This window comes from Nicotiana sylvestris, chromosome 4 (assembly GCF_000393655.2).
Source record: "Nicotiana sylvestris chromosome 4, ASM39365v2, whole genome shotgun sequence".
NCBI lineage: Eukaryota > Viridiplantae > Streptophyta > Magnoliopsida > Solanales > Solanaceae > Nicotiana > Nicotiana sylvestris.
In genome coordinates this window covers 37297111-37319896 of record NC_091060.1, presented here as the reverse complement: position 1 = coordinate 37319896, position 22786 = coordinate 37297111, and the positions used below count along the sequence as shown (strand labels likewise).

Below are 22786 nucleotides of genomic sequence, written 5' to 3'. Positions count from 1 at the left end.
CCAGTTAATGCTAGCGTACATCTACAAGAGTACAACCTTAATAATTTCGAATGACACGAAGTTGAGAAATCTTTGGAAATCGATTATGACAGTTAATAAGTTGTTTTTATGTCACCAATAAGCAGTGTTTTAAAAAGCGTTTTCGGGGCGAGCCCTGGGGCGATGCGCACCAAAAATGCTCCGAGGCGGTGGTGTGAGGCGAAAGTCTCAAGAGGCGTACGCCCAGCAATTCGGGGCGTATGCCCGAGCGTTTGAGGCACGTTTTTGTAGTGAGGTGTACGCCCCAGAGTCTTTTACAAATTAAAATAAAATTTGCTGAATAAGTTTTTCATATAATACCCAATTCTCAAAAATCAGCTTGTAATTACTCAAAAGTTTTAAAAAGGAACTGAAATATCAAAATTTAAAAGTCAAGACCTTTTTTATTGATAGGAGCCCTAATTTGTGGTCTTTCCCAATTCTCTATCTTGTCTCCTAGTCTGCTACTATCTCCCAAAAGCAACAAATAGTCTTTTTTTTCGCAAACACAAAGAGAACTTTATTCTCCTTCATAGCAGCAAGTTCAAAGTTCAAATTGCAGGTTAGTCATCCTTTTTGTTCCTCCATGTAGAAAACTTTATTCTTTTCCACTCAAGTTATTTGTTGTTTTGACTAGTTTTTTGTGGGGATGAAGCACATCTATATATTTTCCATATATTTATAGTTTTCTTCAATTTTAATGCAACTTTACCTATTTATAAATATTTACTGTAATTATATTATTTTATGAAATATTAAAAATTAAATACTCATGGGGCTTATGCCCTGTGCCTCGGGGCTTATGCCTCGCTGAGGCATATGTAAAATGACTCGCCATACGCTCGCGCCTTTTAAAACTCTGCAATAAGAATTCATGTTCAGTTAATTCATACATGCACAAATGGAAGGATGAAATGTAAGGTAGCCCACTATAGTTTAGACTTTGTAATCATTCCAAGGGAAAAACAAGAATATATATATATATAGTTAGATATACATTTCAGAACCTACTATCTCAACTCAGAACCCGTAACATTTAAACTCTAGATCCACCGCTTTCTGAAAGAGACTAGCATATTTTATACTGTTACAAATATCTCTCCACTTGTAAAATCAAGAATCCAAGACCAAATGGAAAGAATAGCTGGGGCAGAAAACTACAGGCTCTCAAAACATCATCTTGCTCAGTTACAATTTAAACGTAAATCTGTACACTCCATTTGTGAAAATAGGAGAACTGGTACATGAAAAAGATGTATGAAAAATCTCTAGCAGTGGAGAGTCTCATTAGAATCCCTCTCAATTTGTTTCCTATTTTGAGCATCGTTTGACTTGCTTCTGAATTATACATACATCCATGTGTAGATCTATCTCGTTTAACATACTCAGTTCCAGCTTCTTCTTGGTCTGAAATGTTTCATGTAAGAGAAATAAATAAGACAGCAAGAATGTCAACCTCCAACAATCTCGATCTTCTTTTAAGTTCTTTCTGCGTTTCAATTTTTGTTTTTAAATTATATTGGTTTTTCTATACCTACTTGAGTGATGTCATTATTAATAGTCATATATTCTTCAAAGAGTGTAGATATTTATACTTCCGATTCTTTTGCTGAGAACGCCAAAAGCAAGCGAGCGCTCCAAATGCACAGCTAGCAACTGCGATTGCCAATGCAGCTCCAAGTGGAACCACCACTGCATTTGTTGAGGCCACCAACTCTTCATTAACCGTTTTCTCAGTCCCACCAACTGCTTGCAGTTCTTTCTCCTTGTAGAGATTCACTAGCTCTTTCCCATAGTAACTAACCAGAAACTTAAAGACCTCATCCTCATTCCATTCGATCTTACTATTTTCTTTGCTCTTTTCACCTGGGTTAAGATAGCACGACGGACAAAGCTGTTTTGAAGGCCAAATAACTTTTGGAAACTCAGGATCACCTGTTCCTAGTGATGCTTCATCTTTCATTAGTCTCTCATTAACTTTGTTGTGAGCTCTCCATAACCAAAGTGCATAATCACGCGCTTTCTTGAATGGATTAGATACACTGGAATTGCAAACGTTTAAAATACAACAGTTAAATGACCAGACTTTGATGGTCAATAACAAAAAGACAATGTTCAGAAAGTTTAAGTTGAGAAACAGAAAGAGCCTCGTTGACATTTTACCTTGAACACATGTCATAAAAGTGTTGCCTACATTCCTCACAGATGAAAAAGTTGTGTATAAAATCACATGTAGTTCTGAATGCCATGTTACTTTCTCCATCCTCAACTCTGATAGAGAGTGAGTGTAACAACACCCATAAACCGCAACTGCAAAAGGTAAACATGTGGCTAAGAAAACTGGCAAAGAAAATTAACATTGTAAGTTTGTAAAATCACGTGATTAACTTTTGACATCCACTACCTCTGCTACTGTATCGTTATAGCAAAGGCATTTAGCAGTGAACTGAAATAAATTTGAACCACTATCTTGAGTTGCTGATTTATGTGTGTGGCTGCAGGAGCATTAATCAATCCTTCACTGCCAGCATAGTTTTATAAGCCCCCCACCCCTCATTTCCTGGTTCTACAAACAAACTGCTATGTTGCTCAGACTCGGGTGCGGGTATCCAATCCGGGTGCGGGTCTAGAGGTCAGATTCCTCATCACATAAATTTTAGGATTTGGGAGTCCGAATGCGGATATGGGTGCTGGGATACGGCTAATAAATGTATATTACGACATACAAAGTATATATTTCAGTTAGTTAAAGTTATTGAACTAAAACTAATAATAAAACTTTAATTCTTTATAAACACCAATTTTTATTCATAAGATATCTCGCGTAATAGAAAAGCGAGTGTGTATATAGAGAGAGAGAGAGGGGGAGGAGGGGGAAAGAGTTGACCAAACCCGGTATGGATCCCACACCCATGACGTGCCGACATGGGTGCGGCCGGGATTTTGAAGAGTCCACGCAACATAGTCCAAACCCACCTAAGTTTGTTTACTTTCAAGCCCTCATAGTCTCCCCATCAAACAAAAACCTAGACCATAACTTTTGCTGGTGCAAACTTCACTCCCAAGACATTAATGCTATCAAAGAAGCAAAGTGTTTTGTAGAATACAGGCATTAAGTTCTGCGGTCCACCTATTGATTACACTGTTTTAAATTTATGAAATTTCTACACCACAAGATAAGCACATCCAATTCCTCAACTTCTCTGCAATTTACTCGAAGTTTTTTGAATCCCTGCATCTTTAACAGTACGTATTTAGATAATTGAAGCCTCCAAGATTTAAAACTCAACATGTATGTCATTCAGGCTTCCGATTTTTTTAGTAGAATGGCAAATTCATAATTCCGCATCCTTTGAAAGGAAAATATTTCTAACGTTGATCCATTTGGGAATATTCAACTATTCCCCATCATAAACCAAAATTCTGAATCAAAAAATAATTGAGACAAGAAAAGTGTAACAAATTAAAAATTTTAATATGAAGAGGCAATATGGGTTACAATATCTAGGATGTCTTCATGTCACTAGATCTACAAAGAACGTCCTCTGATTCTTCTCCTCACGAACGTCGATTCAAGGGCTCTTGGTTTGTTCTTTGGTGTATTAGGTCACATCCTTAAATGCAAACCAGCACCAGAAGTGAAAAATAAAAATAACCTAGACGTCGACCTCTCAAATACCCTATCCGATCCCACTTGGCCCTTTAGGCCATTACTCATACTGCCATTGACACAGTAACATCGAAAAAATACCTTAAAGACATCAATAGAATGCAAATCCTCAACTTAATATCTCTATAATGAATTATCTGACTACGAGTTTAGCTGCTTCACTACATTGTTTATCTATACAGATTTTCTACAATCATGAAATTGTAAATGATTTCACATATGAATAATGAGTACATGAATGATCCATTACCTGAAACCTCTGGTATCATTCTTGCTTCCACGACAATACATCTGCATGAAACAGATTATCATAAACGAATCAGAAATGCTTAAATTGCACAGCACAGCAAAGCAACATGCAGAATCTCCTACAAGCTAATATTATCGTATAAAGATGGGGTGTCTTCATGCACAAGACTATACACCTTACGAATTCCACCAGAATAGTGAAAGTTAGGGTCCATTTGGAGAGCTTTTGCTACTACTCCATTTCATGCAGCTTAGAAATATCACTCATGCGAGACCTTATGTAAGTCAAAATTAGGAGTAGGATGAGGAAGGGGACGAGCTATAGAACCACTAAGATACAACAAGCTAAATGAAACTCAAAGATATCTACACATAGACCATATCTCATCCAACTAAGCCATCCCCTTTCCCCATCTACCACCCAAACCCCCACACCCCAGAAGGAAAAAGAAATGAAATGAAAAAAGGGACTTAAAATTGAAACACATAAAAAGATTGGACAATCAAAAGGCTAGCATTCTTATATAGCCAATAGACAGTTACTGAAAAAGTTACAAAATAAGTTTATTAGTCCAGCCACAGATGGACGAACTAAATCAAACTCGATCTATACATATACAATAGATTTCTCATTCAACATATAGCACCAATCCCTCTCCTTCCAACCAACCCCCCCCCCCCCACACACACACCCCACCAAATAACAAAACAAAATAAAAGGACTGAAATATAAACACTTAAAAGGAGACGGTTGGACAAGCAAAAAGGTTAGCTGTCATATATTGCCAAGAGAAGATTATGAAAATAATAAATACTACCATGAGTTAGTTTTCCAGCCACAAAAATATTTCCTAAACACTCGTGAGGATTTATTTTTGTTTTTCGTTGTAAGAACAACAAAATTCACACTTAGTCTCCTTGTCATTTCACCGTGATTTCTATTGACCAGTAACTCTTATGTCATTAAATTTTCGTGAAGTCTATCAATTTCTGCTAAGATTTATGTACAAATTTTCCCAGAGAACTTCAGCTAAGATTGATGAACAATTGATATGAGTACACTCCAAATGGAAGAACTTAAAAATATATAATTTGAGATGCATGCGTTCTTAGTTAAATGTTAGGATTTAAAAATAATAGTGTATCTACTTACAAAAATAAATAAATAATGCGCCCACTCAATTTATATGACACTCTTTCCACAATGGACGTCCCAAAATGTTTTCACTCCATTCATTAAAAAATTCAATATAACTTTAACAAGTTTCAAGAATTTAAATTCATTTAACAAATCAATTTAAAACTTTGAAGTCATGTTTCATTTTTGAAATAATTTTCTCAACCATTACTTTAATATTTTCTTCCACTACCACTAATATAATTACATAAGCCGAATTAACATTTCAAACAACGGCATATAAAACGAGACATAAAGCAGAACTATGGGAGTAATAACAATAATAAATGTAGGAAGTTTTCATCTCAAAAGCTTCAATTTTGTTTCATTATATCTAGAGTTCACAATGTTTATTATTATTTTAACATCTAAGTGAGTTATTTTAACAAAAAGCACCAAGATCGTGTAGATCATTGCTTGCAGTTTATTTACAAATGGAACCCTCTACTAATAAATAAACTAAAGCAGAGAAAACCTGAAGAAAATAGGTGGATCATATGCACTGCAGATGTAGAAAGCTAGTTTATGACTGAGGTGTGGTTGATTGATTGATTGTGCCTTGAGTATAAGTTTCTTGCTCTAGAATATAAAATCAACCCCTCCAAAGCCAGGGTAGGGCAATGACCAACTTCAACTAAATAAACAAGTGAATAACGAGCTCAGTATGCATCAGCTACAATAAAGGAACAAGCTTATGTACCCACCCAATATCCACGAGGAACCTCTTTCCCACAAATTTGGTAATTTCCCAGTTCGCCCTTTTTGCTACAACTGTCAGCCTCCTCATTATTCACCGACAATATCTCTGATGGACACAGATTATCAAAGTCTACCAATATATTTGCACTTCCCTTCCGGCACCTAGCAAAAATATCCAAATTTTACAAGTCAATGAAAAGCAGGATATGCTTTTACAATTCACAAAACACTGGAATGTAGGAGCTAACCTCTTAGAAGGATGATGAGCCACCAAGAGTTGAAGGAATCTTATAAGTGATGCCCGTGTCCCTGATCTAATCATCTGCATTAATTGAGGACCAAATATATCGAACTACGTCATGCAAACCAAAGTTATCCATGAGAGAGAGAGAGAGAGTTAGCTTTTTACTTTATGGTCTAGAATGATGCCAAAGGCAGTGGATGTTGCCTCCTCAACGTCATATATAGCTGTGGCGATCTTCATAAGAAAAGATTTACAGAAGTGAGAGACACACATAAAATGGACAGCTTAAATTTGCAAAAATAGAAATCAGAATTTAATATCATGCTCTCCTATTAACCTGGGCAGGATCTGAAAAGTTCTTCTGAAGATGCTCATTTTCATACTTCCCATCATCAAAGCCATATGAGCTGAAATTTCAAGGTTAATGCAATGAAGAAAATAGCTGATTAGGCATTAAACTTGTGAAAGACGGAGACGTAAACAAATTAAAAGTGAAAACAGATTTTTTATGTAACAGCATACAACTGATGGGTTTACGAAATAACCAGGAACTTTTTTTCTTTACCTTACTGGAAAAAAAATCTATCAAAAAGAAAATAAATTATTCACTGACTATTGCTTAAGTTCATCATTTTTATAGCCAGTATATAGTAGGCCAAATACATAGACAGCCCATTAAACTTGGCCCAATTTTTCATTTTGGCACTTTAACTCAGCCTTGTTCCATTTTCGCCCTCCAACCCCATTTCTTTTGTTCCACTTTGACACAAAAGCTGACTAGATTCCATGTGTGATTTGTCCCACCCTTGTAGGCGCGTGAGAGCCATTTTTTAAGCCAAATTTCATACTCCCAACGTAGAGGCGGATCCAGAATTTAAATCCTATGGATTCAATTTTAATGTTTTTAACATTGAACCCATTATATTTTTAAAGTTATGGGTTTATATCTATTTTTTTTACAATTTTAATAAATTTTTACATACAAATTTTACTCCGCGTCGAAAGTTATGGGTTCAGTTGAACCCGTAGTTATTATTGAAAATATATATATAAAAATATTTTTTCCACGGGAGGAGGGCAGAAAAAACGAAAAAAATAATAATTTGAAATTACAAAAAAAATTGCGGGGGGTGGGGGTGGGGGTAGCAGCTAGGTATTTGCCCTCGCTGCATTTTACCTGGGATAAAAGTTTTTGTGTCAAAGTGGAACAAAAGAACTCATTATATTTTTAAATGTTATGGGTTTATATCTATTTTTTTTATAATTTTTACATACAAATTTTCAGTTAAACCCATAATTATTACTGAAAATATATTAAAAATATATTTTTTTCCCCGGGATGTGGGCAGAAAAAACGAAAAAAAATAATAATTTGAAATTACAAAAAAAAGTAAAAAAAAAAAAAAATTTGGGTTGGGGGGGGGGGGGGTAGCAACTGGGTATTTGCATGCACTGCATTTTTACTTGGGAGAAAAAATTTTGTGTCAAAGTGGAACAAAAGAAATGGGGTTGGAAGGCCAGAATGGAACAAGGCTGAGTTAAAGTGCCAAAATAAAAAATTGGGCCAAGTTTAATGATCTGTATATGTATTTGGCCTATATAGTATTATGTAGCTGTTTATCATGGAAAAGAGTATGTTCTGCAGATTTTCATCCTTGAATAGGAAGAAGCTCTTGCAGATTTTCATTCTTGAATAGGAAGAATCTCTACTTCTGTTAGAGTGCAAGTCTAATTTTACCATTGCATAGTGATTACTACCAATGAGGGTGGGAGTAACGATGTATAAGTAAAAGCATGTACAACTTCCGAAGCTAGTTTATGAGGGAGCAACCCAATTCAGGCCAAAACTGAACGACTTTTATGCTACCTCAGCCTATGGGACTAATGTTTATACTCTACACCTAGCACAACATTAACCAGAAGCCCCCTGGAACTGACTTTTATACTTTTCAAACTATTCATTACCTTTATACCCGTAAAACCCAAAAGTAACTTACCAGCCTTGCACTCTTCCATCAAATTCTATGATCATGTCTATTTCATGTATTCGAGGAACACTCCTTAGTAGACTAAATATTTCTATTATGTCAAAGGGCAATGACTATTAAAGATATTACAGTTTAATTTCCCGTAGAGCACAAAAGACCCAAAGGAAGGCAGCTCAGATGAATTATTGAGAAAGATAATGATTTATTCTCAAAATTGTTACTTTGTGACAGTAGCTACCACAAGACACAATCAGCTTTAGAGCTTTAAACACCATAAGACAGCTAATTTAGGACACGACTTCACCAGTGACTACAAAACTTATGAAGGAAATCATATATACCTTCCAAGTTGTTTGTTGATCCAGCCTAGCAAGATATCAGCTGTGCGTCCATTTTCAATGGAGCGTATTTCACTATTTTCTTGTTTTGGATCCCAACCAGTACCAACAAACTTCTTAGGAGGGCCCCATAGAAGCATCGGGTAGTGCTTCACAGAGAACTTATCACAAAGATTAGAATTTATCTGTGCTGCCAAAAAGATGAATGAGAGGAAAAAATCAGTAGGTATACGTTAAGAAAAAAGGCTCTTAACAGAGTGAAAAAAGAAAAGGCTAATAACAAGAGAAAGAAATAATAAAGAAAAAGTGTCTGCATTAATAGGAGGTAGCAAGTGGTAAACCCATTAAAAATTCACTACAGGTGAAAAAGTAAGGCAATGTAAAATGATTGAAAAGCAAGAATCCCAATCAAAGCAATATTGACTGAGTCCATGCTACCCAATTCAAATGGAAAGAGCATAAAAATGCTGATTAACTTATTAAAAACAAGGAGCGACTGATTAAACTTGTATCTTGTGGCAAAAGATATTACTCATTTGGAAAACTACACCACCACCGAAATAGCTTCAAATTGTCTTGTCATTTGTCTTTGCAAACTGACCCACATCTCTTCTTCCTGGAGGGTGGGGCCCGGTCCTCTCAGAGAAAGACGCAGACATAGAGATTGGGGCCCGGTCCTCTCAGAGAGAGATGCATACATAGAGGCTATGACCCTCAAAGTAACTTCCATATTATAATTTTTTTTTGAGAAGGTAACATATTTGTATATTAATATAAAGACTTCACTAAAATTGTGAAGTCACCCATAATTACAAAGGAAAGTGATCAAACAAAAATACAGACAACTTGTAATCCTTGGTCTTCTCACAAGGATTCTAAAACATCTTAAATGGATTCATGATCCTCCAAAAGCTTTCTTTTACACCAAAAATAAAAAAGAGCTAAACATTTCATCTTTATCTTCTGGATGTTACTGAACTTGTCTTCAAAGCATTTTTGATTCCTTTCTTCCCAAATTATCCACCATATGCAGGTTGGGACGGTTCTCCATCTCTTTTTATCTCTAGAAAGTGTGCCCTCTTTACTCCAGCATGCTAGAATATCAAGGATTCTTCCCGGCATTGCCCATGAAATTCCCCTTAAGCTGATGAAGATTCTCCATATCTGTATGATGAATTTGCAATGCAAAAAAAGATGGCTAATTGTCTTTGCCCTCTCTCCACATAAATAACTTTTAGAACACAATTGGAATCCTCTTTTGGTTAGGTTGTCTTGTGTTAACACTGCTTCTTTTGCCAATAGCCATGTAAAACAAGCAACCTTGTATGGAATTTTAACTTTCCATATCATCTTCCAAGGCCAGCAGCCTACCTGATTGTTGGACAAGTTGAATTCCCTGTAAGCTTCCCTAATTGAAAACTTTCCCTGCCTGTTCCTTTGCCATATAATAAGATCTTGATTAGAGTTGGTACCACTGAACTGCTCCAAAGTATTATGAAACTGGATAATTCTGTCAATTTCCCAATCATTTAGCATTCTTCTGAAAGTGAGATTCCAGCCCTGACCTAAACCTCTTCTATTGTTGCTTGCGGTTGCTAATTCAAAGCATGTATGTCAGGAAATAGCCCCTTCAAGGTTCCTTTGACCTAGCCAATTGTCTTCCTACAGAGAGATCTTCCTACCATTTCCTACTTTGAACTTTGCTTTGTTGATCACTTTTGGCCATAGATTCCTGATTGATCTCCACAAACTGACTCCATATGGACTTCTCACTGCCTTGGATGTCCAATTTCCTTCCTTTCCATATTTCTCCCTAATAACCCCTGTCCACAATGTTTGTTCATCTGCTGCAAATTTCCACAGCCACTTCATCATCAGGCTCTGGTTCTGTACTTTTAAATTTTTTATTCCCAGTCCCCCTGCCTTCTTGCTTGTAGTCAGGTTTCCCCATTTAACCAAGTGGATTTTCTTTTTCTCATTGTTACCTTCCCATAGAAAGTTTCTTCTTAGAATATCAATTCTTTTCAATACATTGACTAGAATTGGAAATAAAGACATCATATAAGTAGGTATGGCATCAAGCACAGAATTAATCAGAATCAATCTACCCCCATAGATAGATATTGATTCTTCGAATTTGCTAGCTTCTTTTCACATTTCTCCAGCACACTGTTCCAAATATCTTTTGATTTGCTCTTAGCTCCCAATGGCATCCACAGATATACAGTAGGTAATTCCCCTACCTTCCCACCAAGTATATTAACCAGACTTTGTAGATGCATAACCTCATTGAATGAGTAAATGAAACTTTTATGCCAGTTGATGTGCATCCCAGAAATAGCTTCAAAAAGAATCAAAATCACCCTCAGCACTTTCACTTGTTCTCTTTCAGCTTCACAAAAAACCAAGGTGTCATCAGCATACTGTAGGTGTGAAATCCTCATGTTGCTATCAGCCCTATTACTCACTTTAAAGCCCCTTATCCAGTTATTTGTCTAAGCTACTTTCACCATGTCATTTAGCCCTTCCATAGCAATTATGAATAAAAAAGGGGAGAGGGGATCATCTTGTCTCAGCCCCCTCTATGAAGTGAAAAATCCAACTGGCTCTCCATTGATAAGCACTGAGAAACTTACAGTGGAAATGCAATATCTAATCCAGCTAATCCATCTTCCCCCAAAGCCCATCCTCCTCAGAGTATCCAAAAGGTATTTCCAATTCAAATGGTCATATGCTTTCTCAATATCCAGCTTACATAGAATCTCAGGCTCTTTGCTTATCTTCCTTGTGTCTATACATTCATTGGCTATTATCACAGCATCCATGATCTGTCTGCCTCTAATGAAGGCCATTTGTTGATGATCCACCAATTTGTTAACCACCTTTTTGAGTCACTCAGTCAATAGCTTGGAAATAATCTTGTATATGCTGGCCTGAAATTTCTTAATTCTTTGGCCCCTACCTTCTTAGGAATCAAAGCCACAAATGTGGCATTCATGCTTTTTTCAAAGATTCCTTGATCATAAAAGTTCTGGACTGTTGCTACCACATCATTTTTAACCACATCCCAGCATTTATTGAAGAATGCCATTGAAAATCCATCAAGTCCTTGTGCTTTGTCACCTGCACATACCTTAACACTGTCCCATATTTTCTGTTCTCCAAATGGACTCTGCAGCATTAAGTTTTCTTCTATAGTGATCATTTGGTTGTTTCTGATGGAACCTGTTGGCCTTCAGTCTTCTTCTTCTGTGTACAGCTTCTTGTAGAATCTGATTATCTCTCTCTTGATGTCTTCAGGACACTGTAAGGTTTCCCCTTCCACTGTCAATTGATCAATGTTATTATATCTCTTGTGTGCATTGGCTGTTCTATGGAAATACTTGGTGTTCCTATCTCCCTCTTTCAACCAAAGAGCCCTTGATCTCTGTCTCCATGCTATTTCTTCTTGAATCTCCTCAAACTCCATGGACAAAGATGTTTTTGTGTAAATTTCCTCCTCAGTCAAGCTCATTTGTTCATGTACTTCTTCCAGTTCTGCAAGTTGATTGAGAACACTTGCCTTCCTTAATGCTAAATTGCCTTGCATAGTTTTGCTCCATTCCTTGAGCTTTGCCTTTAGAGCTTTGAGTTTAAAGGCTAGTATATAGTCTGGCCTTCCTTCACAGATGAAAGATTTCCAGCAATCTTCAACTCTGTCTTTGAAGCCTTCAGTCTGCAACCACCAATTCTCAAACTTGAAATATGACTTTACCGGTTGTTGATTGAGAACACTTGCCTTCCTTAATGCTAAATTGCCTTGCATAGTTTTGCTCCATTCCTTGAGCTTTGCCTTTAGAGCTTTGAGTTTAAAGGCTAGTATATAGTCTGGCCTTCCTTCACAGATGAAAGATTTCCAGCAATCTTCAACTCTGTCTTTGAAGCCTTCAGTCTGCAACCACCAATTCTCAAACTTGAAATATGACTTTACCGGTTCCCAGCTACCACATTGAAGCATTAATGGTGAGTGATCTGATGTAACTCTCAGCATCAATTGTTGTTTTATGTTCCTAAAGTTTTCATTCCATTCAACTGAGATCAGAAATCTATCCAATCTAGCTGCTATTACATGTTTGTCCCCTTTCCTCCAGGTGTAATCACCTCCTGCTAATTGTAAGTCTACCAATTCCATATCTTCAATAAAGCTTGAGAATTCCATCATTGCTCTTGTGATTCTGGAACAGTTCTTCTTCTCTGATGGGTACCTCACAGCATTGAAGTCCTCACATACCACCCATGGTCCATTGAATAGCCCTCTTGCCCCTGCCAATTCCCACCAAACTTCCTCCCTCTTTCTCCTGTCATTAGGAGCATACATAGCTGAAAGATGCCATGTATATTCCTGAATCTTACTTGAGAATTTACAAGTAATTGTGTGAGCTCCAGTACAACAAACTTCCCCCTTCCATATTCTTCCATCCCACATTACTACAATACCCCCTGGTCCCACTAGCCTCCGGTTGTTCAAAATTTACCCATCTACTGTCCCATATCTCTCTGACTAGTTCCCTAATATCCCCTTCTATTTTGGATTCTTGTAAACAAACAATCCCTGCCTTCCAACTTATCAACTGACTTTTAATTGCCCTTATTTTCCTAACTCTATTCAGTCCCCTCACATTCCATGATAATATATTCACTATCATTGATTATGACTAATAAAACTACCCCCTGCTTCTAGTTCCATTACTCTTGAAATTACTTCCAATATCCAATCCCTTCAGCTCTTTGAATCCTTTTTTCTTAGGTGTTTGGCATACCATAGACACTTCTCCCCCTTTGTTTGTTTGTCTTCTACTATCAATTTTCATAAACAATTCTAAGGCTTCTCTCTCGCACCCACTAAATTCCACCCCAAATTCTTTGCTCAACTTGATGATGTTCTGATGCACCCATATTGATGTTTCTAATTCCAGGTCTTCTTCTGACTCTAAGTTGTGATGGTTTAAAGGCTCGACTTCTTCAATTGCCCAATCCACATACCCATCTGTTTCTGCTGTCTGTATGTGCATGTTATTGAATTCCTGTTGATCATCTTCTTTCCTTTCATTCTCAGCAATAATTATCAAGGCATTATCCTCAATCAAATCTTCTTGTTGTTTTCCTTCTTCTTCGTCTTCTTCCTTCTTTTCTTTTTCTTCCTCTGAACTGTCATTGTAAATGTTTTCCTTGAGTTCCTCCGTCACAGTTGTTATTTGTTTTCCCACTGAATAGTCAAACTGCAGGGCCTTTATCTCCTCATCAAAAGGGTCTGTTCTGTGATTTGACATGGGCTTTTTAAAGGCCCTTTCTTCAGAGATTATTTGGGCCAATGAATCTGAGCCCACTTTCTTTGTGTTATAAAACTGGTTGGTCTTATTAGTAAAGATTGAGATGTCACGTGCCCGGTCACATGCCTTTATACGGTTAGGCTGATTTGAACTTCCCACGTGTCCCATCGCTGCTTTATAGTATCGAGCCCCTCCCCCTGCAATTATATTATAATTTTCAAACATTCCAAATGGCGAATGAGGGGGCAGGAGAAAACATAATCCATGGATTGTAGTTAATTGAAAACAACTATAAATTTGGGAAAATGAACATCTAAGAAAGATGAACGCTTTTCATAAATCCCAGAAACCACCAGGAAAAAGGGAAAAACGTTCAAAATACAGTTACTGACTATTGACAGATGTGCACTCAAACGAGGCGATTATGTAACAATAGAGGATCAAAGTAATTTTGAGAAGCATAAATAAAGCATAGAGTAATACCGTCAATGCACAGTCTACCCTTGACATTAATATGATTCCTGGATGACTAGCATCTGCCCCATTGAAGAGTTTTGCAACCTTTTCATAATGTGGCTGCAAAAGTATTGCCTCATCCATTAGAAATATTACAATGGAAGTTCATACACTCTCTCTGTTCCACTTTATGTGGCATAATTTGGAGTGTGAGGGTCAAACCAACTAATATTTTGTGTGAATTGGGACATAGGATCTTCAATTTTTTTGAAATAAAATTTTACATATTTAGAAACTACGTAAAAATTACTATAGGTTACAATTCAAAATATTTAAAAAAATATTTGCAAACACGTAGTAAAAAAAAACTCATTTGATTCTCGAAATAGTAATTGTGTCATATAAAAGTGGAACAGAGGGAGTAATAAGTAGCAGATTCATACCTTATAATTTCTACAAGCAGGGCACCTACGATACCAATAAAAGAGCTTCAAGTGAGAATCACATGGATGCAAACTCGGTACAAAATAATATGTTTACAAATTTAAGATAGAACTTGAACAACATGGAGAAGTTGATCAAAGTATTGGTAAACACACACCAGTAAAACAAGTAGGCAACATATTACTTTTTCTCAAAGTTATGGTGGTGTTAAATTTGCTAATCTTTTCTTACTCCTCTAGAATGTTGATATGAATTCCACATCAAGTAGAGTATAACATATTACATAACCAAGCAAAAGAAGAACTAGAATACACAATGAACAATTATTAGAATTCCCGGATTGCGCAAACACGTTTCTTGGTGAATAAAAAGAACACAACTAACTATATATGAATCATAAAATCAACCAAATTGCAGAATTCTAATAACCACCAAACGCTTTTCTTACTCCTAACAAGTAAAACTTTTTAGTTATTATGAGGTCCTGTTAATTTAGACATGCTGAAACCACAGCACCAACAATTTTCCTTCCCCCAATTAACAAGGTTCCTTTGGAATCAGTAGAGGATGTAGCCTTAGTGCTACTGGTTCAACCAAACCTAGTATTTCTGCCACAGAACATACATATATATGTGAAATATAACAAAATTTCAACAAATATTAGATTCTGAACTCATAGTCTTAGAAGTATAGTGAGTTTAGTGTCAAGAAGTTTAAAGATTGAACCCGTCAAGTTAAATCGTGGATCCGCCTCTATGTGGATGAAATGGGAGTAGAGTTAAATGAGTTTGAATGAACTGGACTCCACTATGCAGAATGGATGTAGAGGTATCATACCCAAATTATTGATATAGCCGACCCCAACCAGTATGGGATTGAGGCAAAGTTATCATTCTTGTGATCAACGAGATTTATTTGAATGAAATTGTTGTACCATTAACTATTCTGTGAATGAAGTAGCCCCTATGGAGCTGACTGGATACAAAAATTCATATAGTCAACCACAACAACTAGCTCAGGGTTGATGTGTTCTTCAAGGTGTAGCTCGGGGTTGAGGAACGAAAACCATGTGAGATAAGGGCTCAAGCCCCTTCTAGGGCAAAAGAAGCTAGCCGACTTCATTCCAATGAGTGTATAAGTTCTATGCACTAACAATGTACAAAATATCTATACAATTAGGTTACTTAAAAGGTAATTGTAGGTAACTCTAATTAATAGCATTGATTGATAAACTAGATTAAATGGTAAGTAACCAAATATAACAGGTCAAAATTACAGCGATGGTGTAAAAAGATCCTTACACTGTCACTCAATGTATATAACTTAAATGTTCGATTCTGATGGACAGAGTTACCTGGTATCCCTACTAGTTGGCCATGACACCACGGTTATAATAAATAAAACTAGCTTGGGATCAAGGGCGTAGTTATTAACACAAGGTTAGATAAAGCGACAGCCAAAAAACTATCAATTCTCCAAAAAAATCAGTAAACTGACCAGTGAGCAAAGAATTCAACAATAGCATAAGGGGCAGGAGTGTCTTTGAGCACTGTATCGAAGTTGGTGGCGTTCAATTCAACACCAAAATCAGGTTTTTCACTATCTTGATTATTGCTAATTGCCCTAAGAATTGCACGCTGAGATCCAGCTGAAATAGAAACCGATTGTTCTAAGGTTGATATAAATAGAGCCAAAAAGAGCATAAATATTGAACAAGACATGACCAAAGATTTCAGTAAATGGAAAAATGGTGTATATGAAGAAACATAGATAGGGAAAGAGGGAAAGAGGAAAAGAGGGTCAAATATGAGTTTTGAAGTTTTATAAGGGAAGACTTCGATCTGATTTTGGTAATTGGCTAATAGAAAATGGTCCTTTTCGGATTTCGTTAGAACAGAGGGACAGATTACCTAACTCCACTGTCCTTATTTGATAATACCTTACAGATTAATAAATTTATTTTTTAGCATTAGTTAGTAATGAAATTGACTATATTAATCTTTACTATCTCACATAAATACTCCTAACACATATTCCAACACTATTTACTCCAAGTACAATATAGGAAAAAAAAAATTAATTAATTCTTGAAATTTGAAAAAATTACTTATTTTGGACCACAAGAAAAAGGTCAAAAAATCATTTATTTTGGACCGGAGGAAGTATGTGCATTAGGTTGGACAAATCTCAGGTTCAAGTTTAGGGAGGCTTTATTTGAATTAATTAGGTCCCAAGGTAGATATGATGAAAAACTAAAAGAATAAATTCATGAGATTTACCTAATAAAATTAATGAAGAAATTCAAAATTAGCTTGATTTATTGCTAATTGAAAATTAGCTATAATTTCAAAATTAATTAAAATTTCGTTATTCTTTCCTACGAAAAAATCTAAATTACAAGAAAATACATGTGATTTCACATCATAACAAAAAATGACCCATATTTTTAAGTTTTAACCGACCTAATCCATATTGTACATATTTTAAAAGAACTAGCAACAACATAGTTGACAACTCCTATTTCAAAATTTATTTTCTTACAACCACTGCTTTTAAAACCTATGGAGTTAAGTGTAGTTGGTCAAGTTTCTCATTTCATTTGATGTTACGGCAAGAAAAGCTTACTGCGAAAACTAAGAGTATTTTTGTTCTAGAGCGTGATGACTTTTGAGACTCTTCACGATTTAGTTTTTTTATTTTCTCTTTTTAATCTTTGAGTTAGATTTTAGATCTGGGTTTTTAGAGTCTGTTAGTTGTTTGGATTAGGTGTTGCTCCAATTGATTGAAAATATCAAGAGGTGTTCAAAACTTAAATGTGAAGTGATTTGCGGTAGATTTGAGTTAAATTTCAAAAGAGGCTCAAGGACGAAGACTGTCACGCCTCCTTTTTACCTACACCCGCAAGGGCTGTATAAGGGAGTTTTTCCAATCAAAGGACAATCGAAACGAGATTCGTTTATTTAAAGATTCAGAGTCGCCACTTGGGATAATTTATGGTGTCCCAAGTCACCGGTTCGAATCCCAAATCGAGGAAAAGATTGACTCTGTATTGTAGCCTGCGAACCAGAAATCCGGGTAAGGAATTCTGTTAACCCGGGAGAAGGTGTTAGGCACTCCCGAATTCTGTGGTTCTAGCACGGTCGCTTAACCATTTATACTTGGCTTAAATTATTTAATTATGTGTTTAGAAACTATATGCATTTTACCTTTACCGCTTTTAATTACGTGATTTACTCGTACTTAAAGAATTATTGAGTTACGCAAACGTATACTCGTGTGGTTTGGCGTGTCAAGAGTCATGTCACGCGTACGTGTACACAATTCACAACACTTAATTTATTTAAGAAAAAAAACTTAGTCAAAGTCGCGCGGACGCGGACCTTAATTTATTTTTTAAAATTCGTAATTATGTCACGCGAACATGTACGCAATCACGATGACTGATTTATTAAGATCATATCTAAAAGCATACTATCGATTTTGTTTTGATGTAAATATGTGAAAGCAAGATTTTCATGGATCAACAGTGAGCCTTCCTCATCTTCGCATTATGGATTAAAATTTCAAAAAAAAAAATTAAATACTTGCATTCTTAAGAACTATGTTAACAGAAAACAAAATATTACCACACAAAGCAACAAATTTTGCTAACATAGAAAACTGAGCAAAACATAAAAAAAAATGAAACTTTATAGTCTTTTGATATTAAAACAAAACTTCAAACAAGTTACCTAACGCACTTTATGGATTATATATCTTAAGCACATAATCTTTCTTCTCCCCTTTTTTTAAAAAAAATATTCCTACCACATTAACACTTAGAAATTTTCAACTTTCATGGATAAGCAGTTTAAAAATTGTATACTCAGAGAGAAAAAATTTTCTTTACGTGAAAGAAACTTACTATAATCTTATAAAAGAAAATTAGTTAGTTTATGGTCTATTCACAAGAATGATTAGAAAAAAATTTAACCAATTTATGACTTAGGGATACTATATAATTATTTCGCCCACGATTAACGATGTTCTATTATTATGAAAGTTTAGCCGAAGTTACGCGAACGTATACTCTGATTTATTTTTAAAGAAATCGTAACCGTGTCACGCGGACGTGTCCACAATCACAATAATATTTTAAACGGCCCTAAAGGTTTCTCTAGGAATATTTATTATTTTACCTCTACATTATGAAATTAACACAAGAGCCATTTGTTACTAAGTGTCTAACTATGGCTTGCCTCAAATTTTTATTTTTTAAGACCCTAATTATTTAACACTAAAGTACTTGAGAAGTCCCTTCCAAACAACAAGGCTTTATTAAACCATTTTATTAGCGGAAGGGCCTGAATATTTTGGCAACGCCGGCTGCAAGCAAGGACTTCAGGATCGAATCCCTGAAGCCATACCTACCAGTGATCTCTCATAATCTTTTTAACCGTTGAGGAGGGGAGAAAAATGAGTCGGGGCATGAATAAGAACTTTATATATATCAATCAACAATAATCCCCTTTTAAACTAAGGCATAAACTATATGGAAACATCAATTGGTTACAGTTAAGACCAGGCAATCTATACATACATAGCCAAAATTTCAGCAGAAGCTATTGTTGTATACAATCTATACCTTGAGCACAGTTGGACAACTTAACACATGAATCATAACAAGAAAACAAAAGTATAAACAGCAGAAGCTAATAGAATTTAACATTCAAACAAGACTCTTATTCAAATTCCAATTCGAACATCCAAATCTGTATACAAATTCAATCTGGTTCCAACTTGTGGCACTTCATTTGTTAGCAAAGAGTATGAAGGAATACCTGGAAATAAAAGTCAAAAGGGGGTGAGATCAGAAGTAAAAACAACAGCAATCACCAGCAACAACAAAACAGTCCCAGTTTTAATCCAAGAAAAACAACTATTAACCCCAGATAGTTCAATGAAACACTATATGGAAGATGGTTTCAGCCAATTCGAAATTGAAAACCAGAAAATAGAAATCAATGAAACAGTAAATTCCATTTTTTTCAGTATTTTTGCAGAATGTTTTCTTGTCTCCCTCTCTCAGAATCTCTTGCAAGTTTTCTTAGCTCTCTGCCCCTGTATATCTAGTGTATCCAGAGTGTATATCGAGTGTATACCGCTCTTTCCGCCCCCTTCTCTTTTTTTCTTCCTCTCTATCTATCCCTTCTCTCCCCCAGAATGTCCCCTCTTATAGGCACTCAATTAATGTCATCCCCATTACTAGTGTCCCTTCCTTTATTTTAATTATCCCCACTAACTTATTTTCTCTAAATTAATCAATTAGTGTTATTCCCATTATCATTTTCAGCTTTTTATTTCTTAATTGTCCACTTAAACTAGCTAGTGTAATTCTAACTCTACCACTATTGAGAAGCTTCTCAATTAGGTGAATACCCTTTTTATTAAACAATCCCCAATATTACCCTTAAGTTTCTGTTTTTAACAATCTCTTAAGTTCTGAATTATCACAAATAATTAAATGCCAAATTAAAAGAAAATCACACAATTTGACTAAAATTACAAAAATATGTTATTTTTTTGAATTTTCATTTTTGTAAAACACCTAATTATTAATTAATTCCAAAAAATGTAAAAATCAAATCTTAAATGTCAATGCTATATTTTTGTATTTTTAATGCATTAATAAAATTAAACATGCCCACAAATATATGCAAACAATCAGGAAAATCGCACAGTAATTCCTAGAATAACACATAATTAAAGAAAAGACCTAATTTTGGGAATTCTTTTGGAGTAATTCATATGAGGCAAAAATCACGTGCTCACAGCTGCCCCTCTTTGTCCGGAAACACGAAGAGTTTTCGTGCAAAGATAAAGTGAGCGGATAAGAGCGATTTTTGCCTGTTTGAATACTCCGTGGGAAGTATTTTTTGAAAGATTTGACCGAACCTCTGCTTCAAAGGTTTCCTACATATCCTTGTCTATAAAGGAATCAGGTCAATGTAGTTCGGAAAGTTTTGGTAGCTGGGACTACCATGAAGCTGTGGTTTTACTGTTACTGCTGCTGCTGATACTGCCTACTGACCTCCTTATTACACCATGACAAAAATGAAGAAGCTAGTACTAAGCTATAATCTATGCTTTACAAAGATTTATTTCCAAACTTGATCTTGTGACTGATGTTGCCTCGTTGACTTGTATATTCCTCATAAGTTCCTTTGTGGATGACTTGAATGGTATTCTTTGAAATGTCTTCCCTTCTTCTCCAGGCGGGCACCTGATTGCTGACCCTTTAAATGTCTTCCCTTGTTACTTGACACTATTTTCCCTTGCACCTTGAACCATTTCCCCTGAAACTTGAACTGCCTTCCTTCGAAACTGCTTTCCCTAGAAACTTGAGTTGTCTCCCTTGTTCTCCAGGTGGGTGCCTGATTACAACAAAATAAACAAATCAAAGAAAATTTTCTTCCCCCAGTTTGCACTAGGAAGATTTGTGAGTTGTCAGCAATATTGTAAATCAAAATATAACTTGAAATACCAAGACTAGGAAGTGCGTCTCCTAAGGGTGGAACATTAATGACTTAAACTAGGAAGTGTGTCTCCTAGGAATAAATTTAAATGACCGAGACTAGGAAGTGTGTCTCCTAGGGGTGAGAACTTCAGTGACTAAAACTCATACGATCCAAACTAGGAAGTGTGTCTCCTAAAAGTGTATCCTAAAAAAACCAGGCTAGGAAGTGCGTCTCTTAAGGGTATAACTTTAGTGCGTGGAACCAGGAATTGCGTCTACAAGGGGAAAGCTCAATGTAGGAAGTGTGTCTCCTAAAACAAAAATATAACCTGAAAAACCCATACTAGGAAGCGCGTCTCCTAAGGGTGAAACTTCAATGACTCAAACTAGGAAGTGTGTCTACCACGAATGAACTTAAATGAACCAGACTAGGAAGTGCGTCTCCTAGGAGAAAATCTCAATTTAGGAAGTGTGTCTCCTAAAACAATAATACAACCTGAACTACCCAGACTAGGAAGTGCGTCTTCTAGGGGTGAAATCTCAATTTAGGAAGTGTGTCTCCTAAGGGTGAAATCTCAATTTAGGAAGTGCGTCTCCTAAAACAAAAATATAACCTGAACTACCCAGACTAGGAAGTGCGTCTCCTAGGGGTGAAATCTCAATTTAGGAAGTGCGTCTCCTGAAACAAAAATATAACCTAGACTAGGAAGTGCATCTCCTATGGGTGAAACATCAATGACTCAAACTAGAAAGTGCGCCTCCTACGGATGAACTATCAATTTAGGAAGTGCGTCTCCTAAAACAAAATGTAATTTGGAAAACTTAGACTAGGAAGTGCGTCTCCTAGGGGTAAAACCATCAGTGACTCAAACTCATATGATCCAAACTAGGGAGTGCGTCTCCTAAAGGGTAAAATCTCAGTTTAGGAAGTGCGTCTCCTACAACAAAATATAACTTGAAAACCCAGACTAGGAAGTGTATCTCCTACGGGTTATGTGTGATCTTCTCAATAGCCTTTGAGTAAGCAGAATTGGGGCATTACACCTGAAAATTTCAAGCTTTCCAGCTTTGATATGAACACAGCTTCTGTCCCTGTTTCAGACAAAGAAAACTTGTGAGTTTAAATATGGTGGTTGGTCTGTGGCCTTGACTTTGCGACCATTGCTCCTTCACTTGCCATTATAACTTTGATTTCACTTTGAAAGACGTTGCTTGCTTATTGACTAACCAATTTCTCTGTCACCCATATCACAAAAAATACCTCTTCTCCGTTCAGACCCAATACCCTCTATCTATTGCATTGCTCATAAACCGACATTTACCAAACCCTTGTGTTTTCACATGAATCTCAAAGTACGACAATTTCCACCCACTTAGTGCGTATGCTGTTCTTTCTTGAATTAAACCACTGGCCTTGGCCTTGAGGTCTATTGCTCCTTCACTTGCCATGCTAGTTTTGATTTCTACTTGGAAAACCTCGCTTGTCACTGGGTAACCATTTTTGTCAATCTTACTACAGAAGATACCTTTGATCTTTTCACCTAATACCATCCACCCGTTGCATTGTCCATGACTTGATATGTACCAAACCTTTGTGTTTCACAAGGATCCCAAAGTATGTTGATTGTTACCAGCTCAGTGCTCTTGTTGTTTTTCCTGACTTGTGACACTTTGATGTGCTAGCCAGACCCCATTTTG

The 22786-nt window shown here is 36.1% G+C and overlaps 1 protein-coding gene across 3 annotated transcripts; it reads right to left on the bottom strand.

Moving 5' to 3' along the window:
• Positions 1 to 970: 970 nt before the first annotated feature.
• Positions 971 to 16446, bottom strand: LOC104230639 (sulfhydryl oxidase 2-like). 3 transcript variants are annotated; one of them, XM_009783502.2, is made up of 12 exons: positions 16090 to 16409; positions 14592 to 14616; positions 14176 to 14268; positions 8387 to 8568; positions 6395 to 6464; positions 6223 to 6291; positions 6062 to 6135; positions 5819 to 5975; positions 3939 to 3979; positions 2182 to 2328; positions 1614 to 2060; positions 971 to 1425 (listed from the first exon to the last, which is right to left on the bottom strand). In XM_009783502.2, exons 1-12 carry the CDS (start codon positions 16311 to 16313, stop codon positions 1404 to 1406), a joined length of 1551 nt encoding a protein of 516 aa, XP_009781804.1. In that variant the 5' UTR covers positions 16314 to 16409; the 3' UTR covers positions 971 to 1403. The 3 variants fall into 3 exon arrangements, with proteins under 3 accessions (XP_009781804.1, XP_009781802.1, XP_070027992.1); XM_009783500.2 differs by lacking the exon at positions 971 to 1425 and having other exon boundaries at positions 1461 to 2060; positions 16090 to 16446; XM_070171891.1 differs by lacking the exons at positions 971 to 1425; positions 14592 to 14616; positions 16090 to 16409 and adding an exon at positions 13819 to 13889 and having other exon boundaries at positions 1461 to 2060; positions 14176 to 14250.
• Positions 16447 to 22786: the final 6340 nt, after the last annotated feature.